The 24,451-nt window shown below is 36.2% G+C and overlaps 1 protein-coding gene across 5 annotated transcripts in view; it reads right to left on the bottom strand.

The window, feature by feature from the left end:
* The window catches only part of LOC150110721 (sec1 family domain-containing protein 2), a 397,942-nt gene that overhangs the window by 316,720 nt on the left and 56,771 nt on the right, over nt 1-24,451 (bottom strand). For all 5 annotated transcript variants that reach the window (XR_016549025.1, XM_090400427.1, XM_090400445.1 and 2 more), the window contains exon 6: nt 17,144-17,275. Coding sequence is in view for 4 of the 5 variants with exons in the window: in XM_090400427.1 (XP_090256553.1) it covers nt 17,144-17,275 (132 nt within the window). In the remaining variant the exon portion in view is untranslated. The remainder of the gene's footprint in view (nt 1-17,143; nt 17,276-24,451) is intronic.

A 24,451-nucleotide genomic window follows, 5' to 3' on the forward strand; every position in this document is an offset into this window, starting at 1 on the left:
TATATATATATATATATATATACACACACACACACACACACACACACCCATATACACCCTATATATGAGGCAATGAATTCTAAAGGAAATTTCATTATATATGACTCCATCCCCAGAGTTAGGAGAATTAATCACACGGAAGGTAAATGGATGAATAACACCTAAAAGTAAGTGTTATTCATCCAAAAGAGCCAAAAGGCTTCACTTCGGCGATGTTAAAATTATTTAAATCAAGGGGATATTTAATCCCACATTATTTCAAAGCCGAATAAACTCTAAGATAGAAATCAAAGAGTTTCATGCCGAATATAGCAAACTATAAAAGTTTGGCAAGTCTAAGCGTGAGCAAACACCTGGGTGGTACAATAATTGTGTTTCTTTGGGTTATTCGGTTTTGAAATAATGTGGGATTAAATATCCCTTTAATTTAAATAATTTTAACATCACTGAAGTGAAGCCTTTTGGCTCTTTATTTCATTAATGAAAATAAATGCCTTTTGTTAAAGATAAGTCTTACTTTAGCTATCTGCTCATGTTCTATAATAGAGGAAGCAGAGTTGAATGAGAAGAATGAATATGTCTCACAATACATCTGGATTTTTCCAAGGCATATGAGAGGATTTCAAATTGAGGATGTTATACAAACTTAATGGCATGGATTTAAAAAAACGAATTTGTGACATGGATTGGTGATTGGCTGATTAGAAAGTGATGTATGGTTTTACTGAGCCTATGAGAGTAGGATGACCAATGGTTTATCACAAGATAATGTACTTGGTTCACTGTTATTTAAATTATATATTAATGATAGTGGGGAAGATTTTTTTGAGTGTGATATCCAGCCCTGCAGAGCGACCTTTATTATTATTATTATTTTTAATGCTAATCCATACAGAGGTCAACCTACAGTGTGTCAGTACTGTGGATGGGGAAAAAAGTGTGTACATTTGATTTGAAAACCTGTGTATTATATTTCTTGGGAAACACAAGAGGGAGAAAATGAACTTGCACACATTCACCATACTCTAAGACAATGTATTCCAATCACCCACCATTCTCCATGCAAAAAATTTACTCCTCATTCCCAACTTACACAGTGTGCCATTAAGTAATGAGACAACAATTATTATATCAAAACAAAGAACTATATTTAGAATTGTTTTAAAGAGGGCAGGGAGACCCTGGAGAATGAACCACGCTGTGGATGGCCAGTTTCTGCACAGAAAAAATGTTTACATCTGTCATACAAGTGTTCAAAGGTATGGTGAAAATCAAAATCCTGAACAGGAACCTCCTTCAGTCTCTGGGTCAAACTACATCGGATACTTCATCTTTGGGAAGAGAAAAAATCTGTGAGAACAAAATCTGGCGATTGGGAGGGAGGGAAATATTCGATCACATGGATTGACTTTGATGCTAGAAACTGCTTCAGAGGCAGTACACAGTGTGCAGGTGCATTGTCATACAATAGAAACCAACTGTTGTGGTGGAACAGTTCTTTCCTGAAACATCACGTGGGAATATGGATGTTGCATTACTCCAAAATAATACTGATGGTTTAGTGTGATGTCCTCAGGAACAAATTTGAAGTAGATAATTCCAGCAGCATCAAAAAAATAATGATAAATAAATAAAAATAAATAAATAATGACAATTGTCTTGACATGTGATTTTTGCAACTGGACTTTCTTTTACCAAGGAGAAGACATTGTGTGCTCTGGCATTTTGTTTCCAGATCAAACTGAAAACACCAACTTTCATCACCAGTGACAATTCTTTGCAACACATCATGATCTTGATCAACTACATGGATGAAATTTTAAAAACATGGAACCCGGTGCTCTCTCTGTTTGTGTGTCAACATGTGGGGCACAAACCTCGAACAAATCTTCCTCTTGTGCAAATCGCTTTCTAAGATTAATTTGCCATTTCCATATCGAAATCAAGATGTACAACGAGTAGTCCAGTGGTTATTCACCTGTCGTGGACAATAATTTACCTAGCTTTCACAACTTTTTCATTTGCTGTGCAGAAACTGGCCATCCACAGCATGGTTCATCCTCCAGTGTCTCCATCCCCTCTTTAAACATTGAAAAACCAATGGAACACCTGTGGATGGCTCAGTCATTGTCATAAACTTTTTTTTAGGTGTTAGTACACTTCTGTAGCAGTTTTTCCTAATTTACAGTAAAATTTTATCCCAGCTCTTTGCTCTATGACACAACTTCTGATATGCTCCACTCACACACTCTTACTTAATGGTTGCACGTGTAAACTGCTGCATCACCCGACTCGAAAGTTGCACCTGCGATTATAACACACTCTGGTAGTCAAAACTATAAACATGTTTGTTACTTTAATTCAAAGGGCTGTCCTGTAAAAAATCAATCTTATTACTTAATAGGCACACTGTGTATACAACTTCTAGGGATGCCCTCTCGTTCTCCCCATCTCCAGATGTTCTATGAAAAACCTTATCCAATGTTAATCTGGTAATTATCCCTTACCAGCTTTTGCATCTCAATCATATTTTCCTTCATCCTTCTATTCACTATGCTCTGTAATTTACATTCTCTCAATCTGTCCTCATATTCACATTCAGAAGACCAGAAACCAACTTAGTCAATTGTCTCTGAATCCCTCACCAACATCTCATCATCATTTTGAAAATCAGGTGAACAAATCTGTGTGCAGTAATCCATATGTGGTCTGATAAAAGCCTTGTACAATGGAATCAAAACATTCTTACTTCTACACATCACATAAAATTATGAGGACAACACAACAGATCATTCTCATAATCTGCTGTGTTGTCCTCACAATTTTAGCAAAATGCCATCCAAATTTCAAGTTCCTATCCACCATCACTCCTACATCTTTCATCTCCTCCATCTATTCTAAAATATCCTCACCAATCCTATACTCTGCATCCTATCTTTGCTTCTCAAACTTTAAAACCTTAACTATGCGACATTAAATTGACATCCTCACACACTCACCCATTCAGACAGTCTATTTAGGTCCTCTTACAAAACTACAACATCTGTTCTAGATGTTGTAGTTTTGTCTCATAATATTCCCCAACTTTGCATAATCTGACCTCTGGGGCACACCTATAGTGACTTTCTTTTTCTGGGACACTATTCCCTATACACAACCTACTGATAGTTATCAGACAGTCAATCTTCAATCAGTGCACTAATCTAATCCAACCCCATCTGTTCCAATTTAACTACTTACCAGATTATCATGTGGTAAAATATCAAAAGGCTTTGCAAAATCAATATATACTACTGTACATGCATTCCCCTTGTACAATATCCTTTCTTTTAGTATTGCACAGTGATCAGCATTCATTTTAGAAATTATAGACCTTACATGTTATAAATAACTAATTTAATTTCCCGACATTTCTACCTTCATATTAAGGTCATCATCTGGAGTATATACAAATATACAAGGACAAGGCTTAAATTATACACAGTAAGCTAAAGAAACAAATGATCTGATCACTGGTTATTCTACAGGCATGACCTCTAGTGAAAAAAAAAAATAATAAAATAAATAAATAAATAAAACAGATAAAATTACAAATTAATTATTTAGAAGCTACATCAAAGCTAAATTCTATTTATCTTAAATAGAATTTATTAATTAATCTAAATAATTAATTAATTTGTAATTTCATCAGTTTTTTTATTTATTTTATTTTTTATTATTTTTTTCACTTGTTTCTTTCGCTTACTGTGTGAAATGTAACTCAGCTTGTCCTTGTATATTTGTATATACTCCAGATGACCTTAATATGAAGGTCAAAATTAAAATTAAAATAGTTATTAGGGAAATTAAAATAGTTATTTATAACACAGTTGTAAAGTCCATAATTTCTAAAATGAATGGAAACCTTGTACAATATATTTGTCACCTTGTTATAAATCAGTAAGCATATTGCTAAAACACAATGTTGGATCCTACGTTCTACTCCGATGTATATTCTAATTGTTGACTAACTCCACATTCGAACACAGAGAAAATTTATGTTTTTGACTGTGTCACTCTATGTTCTAATTTCATAAGCAACATTGTGAAATCAACCATCAGCTAGCACAATATTATTATTAACTTAATTCAGGCCGAAATTCTCCTTATTATATATATATAGGGTTCCTGCTAAGATTCGAACTATTTTAATGAGCGGTGCAATGAAAGAAATCAGGCAAACACAAGATTCAACTCAAAAAATTATTAAATGCTTTAACACATAAATTTACATTAAAACAATAATTTCTAGTAGGGATAATACAATTTAAGAATGAATAAGTTCTCTTTAAGACATTAGTAATTCACTCAGTTGAGTATATCATTTATGATTAGAATTTAAGTATATAAATTCTACTCTTCTTATTATCCAAGATTCCAAATACAATTTCACTCTGAACCAAGCTATCGTTCAATTACTTCAAATATTGATTCAGTTTAACTATTCAGAACAATCACAATGCACAAGTCATCAGACATTCATTAAGCAACCTTTAAGTTTATCAATCTAACACAATGGTTCTCAGGAAATTCAGTCTCAAATTTACATTGCATTCTCTCGTAACAGGCTTCTTTATATCACACATTCAATCTTGAACTATTAATTCAGAGATATTTCATATATTATGTTTACGAGGAAATGTTTCACTGTATCATACATTCAATCTCGAACTGTTAATTTCAGCAATATGAACTATATCATATTCTCTAGAAACAAGTTTCGCTACTTCACATGGGGCATAGAAAAGATATCCTTACCAGTATAGACAGTATAGCTTCCTCATTATCAAGAGTCCTGGAAACTCTCCTTGGTTCTTGAATACTTTCACTTTGAGAACACACAAATATTATAGAATCCTGGGTTTCAGTAACTGATTAATTAACTTGGGAGAATTTATCTTCTTGCTCGTAACTGCCTAACTTTCAATATTTCTTGCTCATTCTTATTATCCTTTCATCCAATGCTATCCTTCTGAAAGGCGATAGGAATTTATAAAAGAATAAGAGCTCAAAGAAAGATAAGTCAAAATACAGAGCGGCGCCCAGTTCTTCCTATTCCATTCTGCCCCAGGTTATTTATCTTCTCTTTTTTGTGTCACTTCTTTTTTTAAGTACTACTCATGACATCCTACCCACCTTTCCTGCAAAAATCTGGTTCTCACTGGTTTTGTTGATACCGAACTGGTTTCTTGCATACTGTACAGTAACTCACGATAAGCCACGTGCTGGCTAAAAGTAACATAATTTCTCACAGCAACCAATCAAGTCTAATTTTGAAGAATTTCTTGGACACATTACATTTTACTAATAACATAAAAAGATAACATATTTTACAGTTTTTATCTCTGTTTTAGCAATATCAATTTCATAATAATAAGTGATTTTCAATACACAATTTTCACAACTGTACTTCATATTAAAATAATAAATGAACAAATAAATATTAATAAACATAACTTGAAAGAAATCATATGAATAGCATACTATTAATAAAAGATTATTAGTCTGATGAGCAATTTTGGCTTAGGGAATGGCTGATTATGTTGGATTCTGAATGAAGTATTAATAATTTCCAATTCTCCTCATTCAGAATCCAACAACAACTATTTACAACTAAGCAGATTGCCAGCCTAGTTAGTTGAGTAGTTAGCATATCTGCTCTCCAGCCAAAAGGCTGTGGATTCAAATCCCACCATGGGGATGGATGTTTGTGATTGTCTGTGAAAATACTAGTGGTGGTGGGCAGTAGATGGCATTGGTATAGTGGAGGTTGATTGTAGTTGTAGAATAGGGTGCCCTCCCTTGATGAGTCTTTGGACTCCCTGGAGGTGTCAGATAATAATAATAAAACATGATCTTCCTTTAGCAAACTCATGCTGTCTGTTAAAGAGAATTCTACTGCTGTCAACCCAGTTCTGAAACCTTGTCCTCACTAACTTCTCCAACACTTTGACCACAACTTCAGACCCCTTCTTCCACCTCCATACTTCCAACACATCCTAAAGCTCTCATACAGTTCCTGCACTGTTTTTAAACCAGTGGTTCCTATGTGGCAGTCCACAGAGACATAGTCCTTAAATTTATCTTTGTTCATACCACTGAACTTTTCCCAGTCTTTGCTGAAATCTTTATCATTATTGGTCAATATGTCACTACTACCTGAAGATTGTCCCTGCACATAACCAGCTTTCTGATAAAAATTTTTTATTGTCTGCTGGGTTACTTATTGCAGGATGCAACACTATAGCACATTGTTCCAATATCTTCTTTTTGGTATCTTTACCTGCATCCATTAAGCAAACAGCTTTGTACGAGGCATTTCCTATAAAGCTGTTACATTTTATCCCTAAATTTATAAAATTTAGGGATAATTTATAAAATTGTACAATTGAGCTCTCCCCACCCGGGGGGAAAGGGGGAGAGCTCAATTGTACAATTTAGTGAGTACCATACAACTTACATTTCTTAGAAATGATGTATCTTTTGGATGTGCAGCACATCTGTCCAAAGAAGAGAATGTTCCTGTTTTGTGCACCCATTAGATCCATACTTGGATCTAATGAATGCAGAAACGAGGAAAAAATGTTTACTGTCATCTACATTTTATTGTTCATGTGGTAATTAGCAGGTAATTTTTTTATATTTTTGAAACATCATGGTTTTGGAGATTTTCCAATAACAACCAGCTTATTTGTCACTTCTACTCTCCTTTGATAGCCAAGGTTCTATCAGAAAGCATGTTGTAGAAGACCTCCATCTCATCTGCATTGAAATATCACATGGTTCATAGCCTTCCAAACAAAGGTGGCATTCTTTCCATGTAATAATGCTTTCACTGTTCTACTACAGCATTTTTTCTAGCTAACTTCTTGTATACTTGGCCATATCCTTAAACTACATTATCAAACTGTTGGATATAGTGAAATTTGCTATGTTCAGCTGTGTTGCAATCTTCACCTTTTCACAAAGAATGGTTCCATCAACTGGAATATTCTACACTTATGCCTGCAGATATAACATGATTCCAACTAGCCAAATGTCAACTTCTTATTTGTTTTCCTCTTTCTACTGGCATTACCACATTTTTCTATCTGCTCTCGGATTTCATCCTTCTTCGAGAATATGGAATTTAGTGTGCTTCGAACCAATCCATGATGTTTGGCAATGTCGACATGTTTCTCTCTAGGATTCTTCTCTACTATTTTCAATCACTTGTGCACAGTTCTTACTTGCTTTGCAGGTTGGGACATGGTCCAAAGATAATAAAATAAATAAAACAATAACAGGAATAAAATATAATTAAGTACAGTAATAAACACAGGAACAAATTAATTCATAAATGGCTAAACCAGGGTAGTGAAGAAAACTATGAAGCACACGTCTTGCAATGAAGAAAAGCTCAAAAGTAAGATGCTCGTAACCGTTCATGAAGAAGCATCACTCTTGACAACAGCATTGCCATGTCTTCACTTAGTCCAAAGAAAAGGATGGAGAGCAACTAGTGCATCATTTCAAATTTTAAAAAACTATCCATGTGGTAAAATGTTATGTCAGGATCGTAATTTGTAAACAATCAATACGATAAACAACAGTTCAAGGATCAATGGAACCCGGAAAAAATAGTGTTATTTATATGGGGCTAGTTCAATGACTAAAAAAGTAGACAAAATATTTTTTGTTGCTGTTGTTTTGTTTTCTTGATCCAAACACCTAGTCCAAATGAAGTACAGAAATGATTCTAACCTAGAATGAAACATAAATCCTTACTGAAACATAAATCTACTTACTTATTACAATAAGGTGACTGCTTCCATGGACAGAGGAGAAGATACACAGTAATATACTTAGATTTCGCAAAGGCTTTTGATAGATTACAACATGATAAGTTGACAGTCAAATTAGAGCAGATGCGGTTGGATATTAGATTGGTGCATTGGACTGGAGACTGGCTATCTGATAGGTATCAACAAGTTGTGTATGGGGGTGAACGATATCCAGGAAATGGAAAGTTACTAGTGGTGTGCCTCAGGCACACTACTAGTCTTAGGGGTTTAAGGTTTCAGGGCCATTGCTGTTTAACTTGTATATTAATGATAGTGGTGAAGATTTGGATGGAGATATTCAATTGTTTGCATAGGATACAAAGTTGGGATGAACCATGAAGAGTAGAGAAGATGTTGTGGCCTTACAAGAAAACTTGAATAAATTGAGTGATTGGGCATGGGAATGGGGAATGTTAGTTCAATGTTGCAAAATGTAAGGTTTGAAAAATTTTGGAAAACAAAAATGGGATGCAGAATATATGCTTGGTGAGGATATATTGTCGGGGGAAATAAGAGATCTGGGGGTGATAGTGGATAAGGATCTGAAATTTAGGGGACACATAGCCAAAATTGTGAAGACAACACAAAGGTTCCTGGAAATGATGTGCAGGACACTGACTTGTAGAAGTAGTGAGATTCTTGTTCAGTTGTATAAGCCTTTGATTAAGCCACACATGGACTACTGTGCACATATTTGGTCACCTGGTTTTCAGAAGGATGAAGCAATTAACTAAAGTAGTTTCTAACCTCTGGAATGTCGAGTATGAGGAAAGATTGAGAAGAGGTAACTTGTAGAGTCTGGTGGACTCTGCAAGTGTCCACCAGACAGGAGGAGGAAGAGGGGAGATTTGATAGAGACCGACAAGTTGGTAAGGGGTTGTCATAAGATCAATGGTGGAGAAGTTCTACAGAGAATAGTGGGAGATCAGGGGAGAACCAGAGGTCACCCTGGAAACAGTATAAAGAGGGTATGAGTAGGCGAGTGAGAAGCAGGGTTTTTTCATGAGAGTAGTGAACGATTGGAATGCCTTGCCTGAGAATGTGGTGTCTGCAGAGAATTTGAGTGTGTTTAAAGCACAGTATGATGAGCTGCGTGTATGATAAAAGAACCTCGATTGGGGACACATAGCCTGTTGGGTATTTGCCATTATTCTGCTCAGTACATGGACTGGTTATTACTAACACCATGTTCCAACATAAAAATGTGTACAAATTCACATGGAGAGAAGAGGCAAGGAATAAGAAAAGTCTCAGTGACTAAGCTATTGTTGATAGTGATGTTTTCTCCCTTGTGCAGGACACCACAGTGTACAGAGGATTTGAAATCGGAAGTGATCACTATTTAGTCTTGAGTAGGATAAAATTATATTTCATATTATTATTATTATTATTATTACGGGCAACTCCAGGGAGTCATTGGACTCATCGAGGGAGGCCCCAAATCATATTCATCACAACTATTTGACATTCATACAGTATCTATCATACCTCGCCTTAAACTCATTCACTGTCACAGCATCCACCACAGACTCAGGGAGCGCATTCCACTCATTCACTACTCTAAAAGTAAAGAACCCAGCTCTAACACCTTTACTAACCACACTTTTGCCCAGTTTCCATGGATGTCCCCTAGTCCTCCCACAACCAGCCCTGTTCTCAAAAATATCTTCTGAATCAATTTTATAGAAACCCTTCAGTAATTTGAATGTCTCAATCATATCTCCCCTCCTCCGCCTATCAACCAATTTTTGCAACCCACAAATCCTCAACCTGTTCTCATACGGTTCATTCCACAGACCTGCTATCATCTTGGTCACTCGCCTCTGGATCCTCTCCACCTCCTCCCCATCAAGAAGAAACCTAGGTGACCAAATCTGAGCACAGTAGTCTAGATGGGGTCTTATCAAGGCTCGATACAGAGGAACAATAACCTGCTTGTCATCGTATTCTTCAGCAACCAAGTGATTTGATGAGCTGTTTTGGTTACTTTTGCAATGTGTCCCCTAAATTTCAATTCCTTATCTACCAACACTCCTAAATCTCGTGCCTCATCAATTTCCTGGAGCACGGTTCCACCAATGCAGTAAACTGCCGCCAATCTTTTCACCCCAAAATGCATAACCTTACATTTTGTCACATTAAACTGACATCCATTCTCCTTAGCCCAGACCTCCAATCTATCCAAATCATCCTGCAAAATTTTGACGTCATCTGCATTCACTATTGCCCTACCCAACTTCGCATCATCCGCAAACAAATGAACTGTTCCTCTCAGATCATTTCCTATATCATTTATGAACAAATTAAACAGCAGTGGTCTAAGAACAGATCCTTGTGGCACACCACTAGTCACAGGCCGTCTTGTGGACTCTACTCCCGAGTAAACCACTCTCTGATATCTCTCCGTCAACCACTCTCCTACCCATCACACCAACCCTATGTCCATTCCCATATGCTGCAATTTACTGATTAGAATTCCATGTGGAATCCTGTCAAAGGCCTTGGCAAGGTCCAGTAGAATCACCGTAAGGTATTTGGGTATTTGCCATTATTCTGCTCAGGACATGGACTGGTTATTACTAACACCATGTTCCAACATAAAAATGTGTACAAATTCACATGGAGAGAAGAGGCAAGGAATAAGAAAAGTCTCAGTGACTAAGCTATTGTTGATAGTGATGTTTTCTCCCTTGTGCAGGACACCACAGTGTACAGAGGATTTGAAATCGGAAGTGATCACTATTTAGTCTTGAGTAGGATAAAATTATATTTCATATTATTATTAATATATTGAGAAGAATAACATGTAAGAAAGTTTTAAAGTGAATAAAAGTTGAGCAGCTCTCAGATGTGAACTGTAGACTAAAATACACAAAGATTATTGAAGAAAAAATGAGAGAGTTTGAAAACAGGAACCAAACCTTCAAATTTCAATGGCAAGCCTTGAAGAAAACCCCGATTTATTCAGCCAGAGAGGCATGTGGTGAGGTTGTCTGCAAGGATAGAAAAATCAGAACTCCATGGTGGACACAGGAAGTTAAAGAAGCAGTGAAGGAAAAGAAGAAAGCATATCAAAAATTCCTGGCAATAAGTCACCTTGTGCTCTTAGAGAATACAGACAAATGTAAGAAAGCTAAACACTGTGTAAAATTAGCTAAACAAAAGTCATGGGAGGACTTTGGCAAGAACATAGAAAATAAATATCAAGAAGGTAGCAAAATATTCTGGAGGTTGTTGAAGAAGCTCAGAAATGGAGCTTCTCAATTTCAGAGTGCTGTAAAAGGAATTAGAGATGATAAAAATGAAATGAAAACAGGAGAAAAAGATATCCTTGAAGTATGGAGTAATTACTTAGAAAAATTACTAAATGAAACAAGCACTGATGATAGCACAGTGGTAAAAAACACTGACCAGGCATGCAGTCAGGAATACATATCCATACTTGAAGCAGAAAAAGTCATCAAAGGCTTTAAATGTGGAAAAGCAGCAGGAGTAGATGATATTAGTAGAGGTATGGTGTAGTGGTTGAGACAGTTGTAGGTGTCCTCCCGCGATGAGTCTTCGGAATCCTTGGAGGTATCAGGAATAATGATAATAATATTCGACCAGAAATACTTAAGTATGGTGGTATAAAAGTCTTACAGTGGCTGCACTGCATAGTTCAGAAGGCGTGGAGATAGGTACAAATTCCCAATGATTGGAGTAGAGCTCTCATAGTACCCATATATAAAAAGGGAAATAAAACTGAATGTGACAATTACAGAAGTATTTCCCTACTGAGTATTCCTGGTAAGATATATGAAGTACACTTGAGAAATGGTTGAGAAGAATTGTGGAAGAAAAGCTTGGTGAAGAACAAGCTGGATTCAGGGCAAATAGAGGCTGTCAGGATCAGATCTTCACTTTACGACAAATAGCGGAGAAAATCATGGGAATACAATAAAGATCTATATTTAAGTTTTGTCGATTTGGAAAAGGCATATGACAAGGTTCCAAGAGAGAAGCTATTCAATACGCTACGGTTATATGGTGTCAATGGGGCATTATATCAAGCAATACTTAGTCTTTATTTGAGTTGTAAGTCAGCAGTGAGAATTGAAGGAAGTACAGGAAAATGGTTTAATGTTAAATCTGGTGTGAGACAAGGATGTACATTATCCCCTCTCTTATTCATTATCTATATGGATCACATTATGAAGGAAAGTGGTATTAAACATGACATCAAAATTGGAGCTGTTAATCTGTGCTTTATGAGGATGATGTTATACTTCTAAATAAATTCGCTACAAGTCTGCAAGATTCCCTTAGTAAATTGAATAACTGTTGTAATAGATATGGTATGAAGGTCAGCAATAAAAAGACAAAGACAATGAAAATAGGCAGAATCATTGAAAATGTCAACTGTGTTGTGAATGGAGAACCTGTGGAACAAGTAAAACATTTCAGCTACTTAGGCATGATTTTTAGTGAAGATGGTAAATTACATATGGAAATAGACAACAGAATCAAGAAACCTGGTATGGTAGGAAGTCAATTGAATAAATTCATATGGAATAAGAGAGAAATTAGTCAGAACACTGAATTAGTGTATATAAGACAGTGTTCAAACCAGTTTTAACTTATGGATCTGAGAGCTGGGTCAGAAGTAAAGCACTTAACCAAAGACTAGAGATACGAGAGTCCTGAGAAAGATTAGTGGCACGAACAGATGGCATCAATGACAATATCAAATTAAAAATGTGGTTATTAGGAAAGAGCTTGCCCTTGTCAGCATCCAGGAATGCATTAGCAGAGCTAATCTCAGGTGGTATGGTCACTTAAACAGAAATGGGTGAGGAAAGATTAGCAAAACAAGTTCTCCGCCAGGTTGGCAGGAAAACCACCCAGAGGAAGACCAAGATATAGATGGATTGATTATGGTACAAAGTGCCTTAGACGATAGAAATATAAGATCTGATAATGTTGGAGTCTTGACAAGTAACAGACTGATTTAGAGGAAAATTGTAGATAGGAAGTTGGTAATTATGTATATTTTTCATCTAGTACTATCATATCCTGTACACCCCTTGAGGGTACATGGGAGGAATTTGATAATGATATGCCAACATCGGGACACAATGAAGATGAAGTGGAAGCAATCTACAAACAAATCGAAGGACTATTGGGAAAGGCAAAAACAAAAGAAAATGTAGTGATAATTGTAGACTGGAATGCCACAGTTGGAGAAACAGAAACACCTGACATCAGTGGAAAATTTGGCCTTGGAAAAAGACTAATGACTTCTGGAAACAAGAAAACCTTATAATTACTAACACCTGTTTTGAAGCCCCCCAAGAGAAGAAGATACACTTGGAAGAGTTCAAGAGAACAAAAAATATTTCAAATCGTAAATCATCATTGTAAAATGTGTGGTAAAAGAACCAATTTAAGAAAGCTACAGTTTTTCCAGGAGCAGATATAGGATTTGATCACAACCTAGTAATGAGGAAAAGCCAACTAAAATGGAAGCCCCTCCCCCAAAAAAAGCTCAAAGCTAGAAAGAAAGAAAGAAATGAAATTTAGAAATTTTAAAAGAAAAGGAAATCAAACAAAGATTAAAAGATTGCACAGACAAACAGATAAACAAATTTAAACAAGAAAAAGAACTGGGAACTACAGATACTGACAAACTCTGGAAAGACACAACAAAACAATAACAAATGGAGCAGCAGAAGAATACATAGGAAAAAAATCACAAGAACTGAAAAAGCCATGGATTACCACTAAAATATTAAGTAAAATGGAAGAAAGAAAAAAAAAAAAAAATATATATATATATATATATTAACACAACAGCAGGACAAATGATGTATAAAAATCCCAAAAATGAAGTCGGCAGAGAAGGTGAAGAAACTGATGGAATGATCTATGCAAGGAAATAGAAGAAATAGAGAAACTAGGAAGAAGTGATATATAGGAAGATAAAGTATATTACACACAAACACAGAAGTATAACCACTTTTGTGATAAATGACAAACAGGGAAACCCAATAACAGACCCCCGATAAAGAAGAAAAGATGGCAAGAATATGTACAAGAACTGTATCAAGAAACAAAACCACTCCAATTGCCAGAAAAGAAAGACAAACTCATAAATAATATAATGCAAGTTATTCGTGATGAATTCGAGAATGCATTCACAGCCATTGCAATGACTAAGGTAGGCACCAGGCACGGATAGAATACCAATCAAACTAATTAAGGAAGAAAGTGAACAGGTAAAAGACAAGGTATACCAACTGATTGCTATATTTTTGAAAAAGGAATATGGCCAGAAGACTTTTGAAGCTCTCTGATGGAACTCATTCCTAAAAAGACTAAACTCTCTTACTCCACTAATATCTATCCCAAAGCCTGGAATCTGGTCTATATTCAACCCACTCCTAAGAAGGGCGACAAATCACTGCTATCTAATTACCATCCTCTGACTCACCTCAGTCATATCTCAAGTGATGGAGAAAACCATCAATTCTCAACCCCTACACTACCTTGAAGGCACTCAGCTATTAAGCGACCACCAGTACAGATTCTGCTGCTGCCGATCATTCATCTCTGGACAAATGACATAGAGAAATTTAGCAAATCTCAAGTGGTTGCACTTGATATCTCTAAAGCTTTTGAATGGGTCTGGCACAAAGGCTTACTAAGCAAACCCCTATCATTTGGACTGTCCCAGGGCTTCAGCTGGGACAGTCCAAATTGCCAGATTTCTGTTCTGGATGCACACTATGTGTGATGGCAGATGGTTCCTTATCTTCTCACCATCCAACTAATGCTGGGATTCCACAAGGTTCTGTTCTCTCACCAACCCTCTTCTGTATATCAATGATCTACTTCAGTTACCTCCAACCCAATACAGTTTTGCAGATGACAACACATCGCACTTCTCCCTTTCATTTGACAAACCTTACTTTACACAACTCTCTTCAACCTACAAAACATCAACCACCATTTCCCTCAATTCTGACCTTCAAGCCATCCTCCAATGGGACTCAGATAACTTCGTCAAATTCAATGCTACTAAAACCCAGTTCTGTCTTATTTTTCACAAAAAAGAACAATTTTCCCCCAGTTTTATTTTTGATAACACTCAAATTTCCAGACAAGATGAGATTTCTCTTCTTGGAATTACCCTGACATCAGGCCTCTCCTAGCATAAACACATCACAACCATTGCATCCTCAGCTTCCAAAAAACTAAGATTTATCTTTCGCTCAAGATGTTACTTTGCCTCTAAACATTAACCTTTATACAAATCACAAATCTGCCCAGCTATAGAATACTGCTCTCACATTTGGAGTGGAGCTCCTAAAAGCTCCCTCAAAATGCTTGACTCAATACAGAGAAAGTAATTAGATTGATAAATGACCCATCTGTAACCAACTTACTCTGTTCACTTTCAAGACACATTTGGTCTCTGCACTAAGCCCATTGGAACACGTACAGCTGCCGCCAAACATCCTTTCACAGTACACCTTGAAACCCATAGAACAAGTTTCTTTTCCTCCTCCTCCTCCTCCATCCCTGCCACTGCTGTATTGTGGAAGTCTTCCCACTGATGTATTTCCCAAGGAATACAATATACAGACTTTTAAATCAAATGTAAACAAGTTTCTCCTTTCCCAACCCACTACCCATATTTGGTACTATATGTTGATCAACCAACCTCTCATGAATAAGCCTAACATAAAAAAAAAAAAAAAATGTATATACATCAAACAGCAGTAGCATCTCTGCAAGAGGGATGGTCAGAACCAGCTAAAATTGAGAGAGGTGCAAGACAAGGATGTCTACTCACCCAAATCCTTTTTAACAGTTGCAGACAAAATAATGAGGGAAGCTTTAAATAAAGAGTATAGAATTGTGATAAATGGCAAAAGATTAAATGTTACTAAATTTGCAGATGACCAAGCAATAATAGCAATTTGCTCTAACGGACTGGAGAAAACGATGAAAGGAATAAATAACAAGACATCTGAATGTGGCATGAGAATAAACGTCACAAAAACAAAAGCAATGATAATAGGAAAGAAACTGCATGCTGTGAACATCAGAATAGAACAGAACCCATTAAACAAGTAACTTCCTTTCAATACTTAGGACAATTGGTCACAGAATATGCACGTTGCACAAAAGAAGTGAAATCATGAATTGCATAGGCAAAAAAAAAAAAAAAAAAGGAAAAAAAAAAAAAGAATTTTAATAAATATCACATACTCACATCAAAGCAAATTGACATCAAATTAAGAAAAAAACTAGTAAAGACTCTTGTCTGGCCAGTTGCATTATATGTGTCGGAAACCTGGACACTTTTTAAACAAGATCAGAAATACTTAAAGTCCTTCAAGATGTGGTGCTAGAAAAAATTAATGAAAGGGACTTGAAAAGAAAAGAAAAGCAACAACAAAGTTCTCAAAGAAGCTGGTGAAGAAAGAAATATATTGGAAACCATAAAGAAGAGGCGACTCAAATGGATAGGACACCTGCTAAGGCAAAACAATTTCTTCAAAACAGTAATAGAAGGGAAAATCCTAGGTAAAAGAATGAGGGAAAGACCAAAAATGAACTTCATCAAACAATTATGTGAAGATTCAGGAACAAGAAGATATGGAGAAATAAAGAGAATCAAAGAGAGGAACAAATGGCAGGAACAGTGTGCTACAGCCAACCAGTCCATAGACTGAAGAAGCACACAACGATGTTGGTTATGTATAAATTGTGAAATGTTTCTAATTTGTTAAGCATTTCTAAATGATGGGCAATCATAATTCAAATGGCCAAATCACCTAAGCAAGCAAACAGAGTTTGCTGATAAGTGAGAATGTGATGGAGCCCAGAAAGTCTTCTTTGTTTTTATTCACTCATTAGTGATTTTCTCTGTGGCCATATCAGATCTACAGGCTTTCATTCTCCACTCAAGTTATCATTTGATTCTCTTAAATGAACATATTGGTAATACCTTATTGTGAGATTTGTTTTATCAGGTATTATAAATTTTTTTTTTTTATCATTGCTATTTTTCCAAATATTATCTTGATAATACTTGAACAAAACAAAATAAACAAAAGTAACCAGTTTTTTTTTTTGTTGTTGTTTCTAAAATCTGCTCAATGCAATAATCTAATAATTATAATAATGTGTTTCACCCATTAAAAAAAATCTGTCATGAATTATTAAATAAAAATATTACAGGTAAAAAATCAAAAGGAAAAACAAGTGAAAAAGTTGTTAGAATACTGTACCTTTCTTCTTGTCTTGGTATGTAAAAGATTTTCTAATTGATTTCCTACAATGTAGCTAAGATGTCCAAGGCTATATATGTCTTCTCTAACTTGCAAATATTCCAAAAGACTGCTTAAGCAAAACACGAGACTCTTGAAGTGAAAACAGAGAAACTTAAATATCATAAAATATCATAAAAATATCTTAAATATCATAAAAAGCATAAATATCATTAATTATAAATATATATATATATATATATATATATATATATATATATAAATAACATATGATGTAACAGCAACACACCCTTCAAACTTTTCATCTGAGAAAATTATAGGTGAGATTTTTTGTTCCAATTTAACACTATATAATGCAAACTTTCACTATTCTGGCAAGATAAAGAAAGGTTGCTTGGCCAACTGATTTATGATGCTCTAGCACTTTTAATTCAGTTTTGTAATTCAAAAGAAAAGAAAATTGTACAAAAAGTATATTTTTATGCAATTTTATAAATTTGCAAATGCTTCTGGTGCACTCAACAATGAATTTCATTCAAAGAAACAGTTATATGTTGAAAGTTTTTCCACTTGGTTATACTTTTTTTGTTATATAATTTCTTGGCAAAGACTTAAGCAGTCTTTGCCAAGAAATTATATTCTTGTTTTAATCCATTATCCAAGTGTAAGTAAACAAAGTTTGCACCTGAAGTATTTTCAGGACAGGGCAACTTGTATATAGAGGATAATGACTACACATCATTTGCCTTAGTATCCCGTAATGCAAAGCACATATCCTTACAAACATGTATAATGCTATACAATATACTCAGACCAGTTTCAACCTTTATTAAGGTCTCATCAGTGGGAGCCAGACTCAGAAGTGATACTAAGGTTGAAGTAATGCAGAAGTCATATCACCATATGCAAGTAGCCGAAAGGTGTCACACCTTCTACTAAAATACTCTGGATTAGAGACAGATGTTGAAATTTTCCACTTGGTTACACTATAAATTAAAGTCTTGTTATAAGACTAAGTTTGAAAAAAAAAGTATGGGCTCCAATTAACATAATTTTCATGAGGCTATATGTGATGGTGATATACTAATTTTTTTTATTTATTTACTTTACAGTAGTATCTCGCTAATCCGAACTGCGGTTTGAAAGAAAAAAAAGTTTTATTTATTACGTATTATTATTTTGTGTGCTATTATTTTTATTTAATAATTATTATTTTAACTATTATTATTTATTTTATTATTATTACAATACAGTATATATTTTTTTTCATACTGTCGATTGTATGGCTACACTGCAGGCCTATTTTGATTTATTGTGTGTTCACGTTTGCTTTTTTATATTGTACAGTATGTACTATATTGTCGGCATGAATCACCGCTGTTGAGCATCATGGAAAAAACCGTGGCCTTCTAGAATTTACGAAGAAAACTATAGGGATACACAAAAAGCGGATATTCAAAACGGGCATAATTTGGTTAAAAATATAAATCCAAATGCTGAAATGAATCGAAAGTGAATTCGAAATCAAATCAGATGCTTAAATTATAAATATGACGCTACAGAATGAATTAGCAGACAATGATGACGATAAAGAATTTGAAGAAAAAAAAAAGTAAAACACGAAGAAGCAGTTGACAGTTTTAATATGTGTATAGAATGCTAAGCAGAATGATACACCATTCCACAAAATTTTATTGCTAATGCAGCTCCGAGAAGAAGCATACGAAAAAAGTTTAGCTTCCAAGAAGCAAAAGAAAATCTGTGACTTTTTTTAAAAAGAAATAAAAAAAAAATCTTTTTTGTGTTATTTTGTGAAACTTTTTTTTGTGTGTTGTGTACAAGAAAGTGATATTTTTTTTATGCAAATTAAGTTATGTACTGAACTATGCAATTTTATTAAATCAGAATCCTCAACAATACAGGTAAATACAAACTAAATATTTTACTAAAATAAACTTGTGTACTGTACTATTTTTTTAAGTTTTATATTACAGTAGCATTTTTTTCTATCAGTTAATTCATTTATTTACAGAATTAAATTGATGTGCCATTAGAATCTGATTATTTTTGTCTTAAACGCTAGTTATTGTTGCCTGTTGGGGGGGGGGGGGGAATTCGCTAATCCGAACTTTTTGCTAATCCGAACAAGCACGGTTTTTATTAGTTTGGATTAGCGAGATACCACTGTGTTTTATTTTTTCAAAATCTGTGCCTGTGAAAGCTTGTGGTATACTGATATGAGTGCTCTCTTTTTTTTTATGTGACTCCCACCCACAAAAGGCTTATAAACTTAGAGTACATTAGTACTGTGGATGAAGATTTTTTTTCTTTTTCTTCATCTCATCCATCTGGTGATGGGTTGAGTCCCCTTTATACAATCAGTCTCCAAATGGTTCTATTTCTAGTTTTCTCAAACATCTTAGTGAAGATGGGGAATTTGCCTCTCTTTTTTCTAAGGATCTGAGCCAACTTTTCTTCGGTCTTCCGGGTGGAAGCTGTTTTCCTATTCTTCCATTTAACATGATGTTTGGAAGTCTATGAGGAGGCATTCTCTGGACATGGCCAAACCATTGGAGCTGTTGCTGAAGAATAATGATAACTAATACTTAAGGAATTGACAGAGTACAATAGAAATATAAATTAAATCAACGTTAATATATACTTTCCGATATTTCGGCAACATCACGTTTCCATCTTCTTGGGAACTTAAAGACACGTGCACGCAAGTACTACATAACAGCAAATGAGAAACGAAGCGAGGAAGCTACCATTTTCCTAAAGTTCCTAATGGTGCCCCCTGGTGGGCTAAATTAGGTGTTCTTGGCCTTTGGACTGAAGTTCTTCTGATACATGTTTCCCAAATTTGGGGCAGTCTCATGCATCCAAATTGTTGAGGTTTGGCATGTTCCTAAGGGCTGAGGCTGATTCCATGAATAGTCTTTCATATTTGAACTTGCTGCAGTGTATTACTGTGGCTTTCTTCCACCTTATTCTGTGGTGAGTATCCACAGCATGGTCTGCAAGTCCAGAGTGGCTGTATTGGTGAAATCGGATGTAGTCCTAGTGTGTTCTGAGATTTTGATATTTGCTGTCTTGCCTGTTTGGCCAAAGTAGGACAATTTACAGCTGCAAGGGACCTGGTATACACCAGGTAGGTCTAGGGGAAGCAGTTGGTCTTTAGTAGAGCGGATAAGGGATGCCAATTTTCTATGTGGTCTGTAACAATGTGTGGGCTAGCCATTGGCTGAGAAAGTATTAAGGATGTGCTTTAGTTCAGTGGTTAGGGCTTGGTCATTTGAACAGATTAGTTTTGCCCTGTTGAATAGTGTCTTAATAACTCCATATTGTTGTGTGTGGGGAGGGGGGAGATTGTTGTGAATGTATCTGCCAATATATATGAGGTTGTTGTGGTAGTTGAGATCCTGCTTTACTGGTTCTGTGGATTTATTATTATTTGTCACCTCCAGGGAGTCCAAAGACTCATCGAGTGAGGGCATATACTCTACAACTGTCTCTACCACTCACAACTCCACCAACTGACCACAACTATACCAAAGCCATCTATCGCTGACCACCACCACCACTGGTATTTCCAAGGATAATCACAAACATCCATGCCAACGGTGGAATTCGAACCCGCAGCCTTTTGGTTGGGGAGTAGATATGCTAACCACTTGGCCAGCCAGGCTGGCCAAGTAGTTAGCATATCTACTCTCCTAAAATTCTCTATTAGTGTCCTTTAGTTTACAGTATACACAAATTTCTTATTCTTCTAAGTGATTTTTAACATGGAATGAAAATCTTTACATTACCAGATCCTTTCAGACTTCCTGCTGCCATCTCATGAAGATCTGGATTACCTTACTGTATAATTATCAGCCATCTTTTGTACCTGGCGATGCACTACGCTTTTCTTTGAATCTTTTCCGGTCTGTGGTGTGCTGGCTACCGCTCCGCAAGTAACTTTCTCTGTTCTCTCCGATGGGACATTCTACTAAGGCTCGATTCTGCATAGGCCATCATATCGCGATCAGCTTCGCTTGGAAATCTTCAAGCATTCTCAAGAAAAGAACCCTCCGTCCACCATCACTGTAGTTGACCCACCACCCGCTCATGAATCCCCCGACAAACCTCCTAAAACTTGAATCCAGGAACCGAAGGAGAAAAAACCCCTTAATATTGCACGCATCGTCTTTTATTCACCCTATCAGGCGCCCTCTATTCGATGTGGTTTTTACCCACGAACCCCATTGTTCATGCCCCTTGGGTGATCCTGCACTCTCTCTAATCTGTTAGGTTTCTATTCCAGATAGTCGCTCTGACGTCACTTTCCATATAGGTACAGCCTCCATTGCTACGCTCGACTCATACAGATTATACATGATTATTCCGGATTACTACTTATAATCTTTCTCGAAATTTCGTAATGTACTAGAAAACTTAGTGGGATTTACAAATAACTTAATTCCCTTACATAATTCTTACTATTCTGACACAAAATTCTCTGCTTCTCATTTCAGTTATACAGGAATAAATTTCAATATATGGCACATATGGACTACACATTATCACATAACAAAGAAATTTTTCATAATTATTAGCTGATGTGCAGATATCTCCTTAATTAGTAGTATTTATCATGTTAAATCCTGAATAAAGAATTTACTTGTCAAGTTCTCCATTCAGGATCTAACAGTATTTCTCCTGAGAATAAAATTTAGTTAAAAAAATTCAATAAATATTTTATGGTTCCCTGGTCTCCGTGTTTCCAGAGTTCAGTAGGAATTTGGTCAATTCGAGGAGTTTGGGATATTTTCGTTTGTTTATTGCTTTAAGCAGCTCATCTTTTAGGATAAGTGCACTTTCTTTTTCTTTGCTATTTGATGAATCCCATGTTTGGTTTCTTTGGAATAATGTTTGGTAGTATTTTTTAGTGGAGTGGAAGTGAAGGAGACCATAAAGAGGATGAAGAATGGAAAATCGGTGGGCACTGGAAGGATCTCAGTGGAGGCATGGAAGGCACTGGGGGAAGAGGGAATTGACCTGCTGTGGGACCTGTTAATAAAAGTTTGTCAACAGGAAAATATACCTGAGGAATGGAGGGAAATTACTCTTGTCCCCATCTACAAGAGTAAAGGGGATGCACAAGACTGCAAGAATTACAGAGGAATAAAGTTGATGTCCCACACAATGAAAATCCTAAAGAGAGGGTTCTTGATGGAAGACTGAGGAAGGAGGTGGAGATGGCAAAGGAGCAATTTGGCTTCATGCCTGGTCGATCGATGCCAGATGCATTCTTTGGGTTATGACAGATGATGAAAAAGTTTCGAGAGAAGCAACAGGAGCTACATATGGTATTTATTGATCTGGAGAAAACGTATGATAGATTGCCAAGGCAAGAGGTCTGGAGGTGTCTGAGGGAGAAGCAGGTACTAGAGAAATATGTCAGGCTGGTGCAGATGTACAGAAATATGAAGACAAGAGTTCGGACCTGCCTAGGAGAGAGAGAAAGTTTTCCAGTGACACTTTCTTTTAGAATGAATTGCTTTTAAAATTTTTCCAGTGACAGTTGGCTTGCATCAAGGGTCAGCACTAAGTCTGTTCCTGTTTAATATTGTGATGGAGAGATGATGTACCTTGGACTATGTTGTATGCAGATGACATCGTGCTGTGTGCAGAATCAAGAGAGAGGTATGAGACTGGGCAGAAATAAAACAGAGTATGTGTTGCAGTGGATGGCAGTCAGGAGACAGATTTGGAGCTGGAAGGAAATGTCATTAGGAAGGTCAGTGACTTTAGATACGTAGGTTCAACAATGAAAGAGGATGGTGAGGCTGAGAAGGAAGTGGGATGCAGGATACAAGCAGGATGAAGGAACTGGAGGGAGAGAGAGAGATGGCTGGAGTGCTATGCAATAAGAGGATGCCGATCAATCTAAAAAGGCAAAATTTACAGGATAGTAGTGAGACCAGCTATGACACATGCTATGGAAACTGTGGCCCTGAGGAAAAATAACATCAGCAGGATGGAGGTAGCGGAGATGAGAATGCTTAGGTGTATGTGTGGTGTGACCAGAAAGGATCATCTGAGAAATAACTATGTAAGGGGAACGATAAAAGTTACGAACTTACGAGCAAAGATACAGGAGGCAAGGTTGGGATAGTTTGGTCATGTGATAAGGAAGGAGGAAGAGTATGTGGGAGGTGGTAGTGCAGGCAGCCAAAGAAGAGATGGTGGAAGAGGATTTGAGGATGAAGAACTTGGATGTGGCTACACCTTCATCCATATAGTGACTCTAGTGAATCATATAGACTCATATAGTGAGTCTCCTACACAACAGGAGGTTGTGGAGGAGATTCACTACAAACAGCGACCCTACTTAAGTGGGAAAAGCTGAAGGAGGAAAAGAAGAGTATTCTTTCCTTATTTTTTGTATATCTTGAATTGCACCAGTTTCCATATTATTAGAATCTTTCATTTTTAAAGTAATGTTATTATATTCTTTGGTTAGACTTTTTATTATTTTGTAAACAGTTTTAGTGTCATGCTTTTTATTTGCTTTCTCACATTGTTTTTTAGTTTTTCTTTTAACCAAGATTCCTTTGCCACTTCACACATCTATCGATTTTATTTTTTTAGCCTTTTATAGTTTTGTCCGAGGGGGTGCTTTTTGAGGGGGTGCTCTTGTTTTAGTAATAGGCTAACCTTCTATAATAAAGTTACAAGAGCAGTAGATGAGGGAAAGGCATATACTGTCATTTTCTTGGATTTAGCGAAGGCATTTGATAAGGGGTGCCACATGATAAGCTGATATTTAAGTTGCAGCACATGGGTTTGGATGTCAGGTTGGTCAACCGGATTCAGGATTGGCTGTCCGATAGGTATCAGAGAGTTGTGTATGGTGGGGGCAGTTTCAAGGAGGCAGAGAATTACAAGTGGGGTCCCACAGTACTCAGTACTGGGACCTATATTGTTTAACCTTTATATCAATGACATTGTCAGTGGATCGCAGGGAGATATTCAGTTGTTTGTGGATGATGTGAAGCTGGGAAAGGTTATTAGTAATAGTGCAGATGTGGCAGTCATGCAAGAGAATTTGAATAAGCTAGACAGATGGACAAATGAATGGGGGAGGGTGTCCATTTAATGCAGCAAAATGTGTGGTCTTGAGGTTTGGGACACATCGATGGGATGCTGCATACTCTATTGGAGGAGATATACAGGAGGAAGTAGGGGAGACAAGAGATCTGAGGTTGATGATTGATAGAAACCTGAAAAGCGTCCTTCTCATTATTGCTGCAATAATGA

The sequence above is a fragment of the Typopeltis vanoorti genome, chromosome 1 (assembly GCF_054136105.1).
Source record: "Typopeltis vanoorti isolate ZY-2024b chromosome 1, IOZ_Tvanoo_1.0, whole genome shotgun sequence".
NCBI lineage: Eukaryota > Metazoa > Arthropoda > Arachnida > Uropygi > Thelyphonidae > Typopeltis > Typopeltis vanoorti.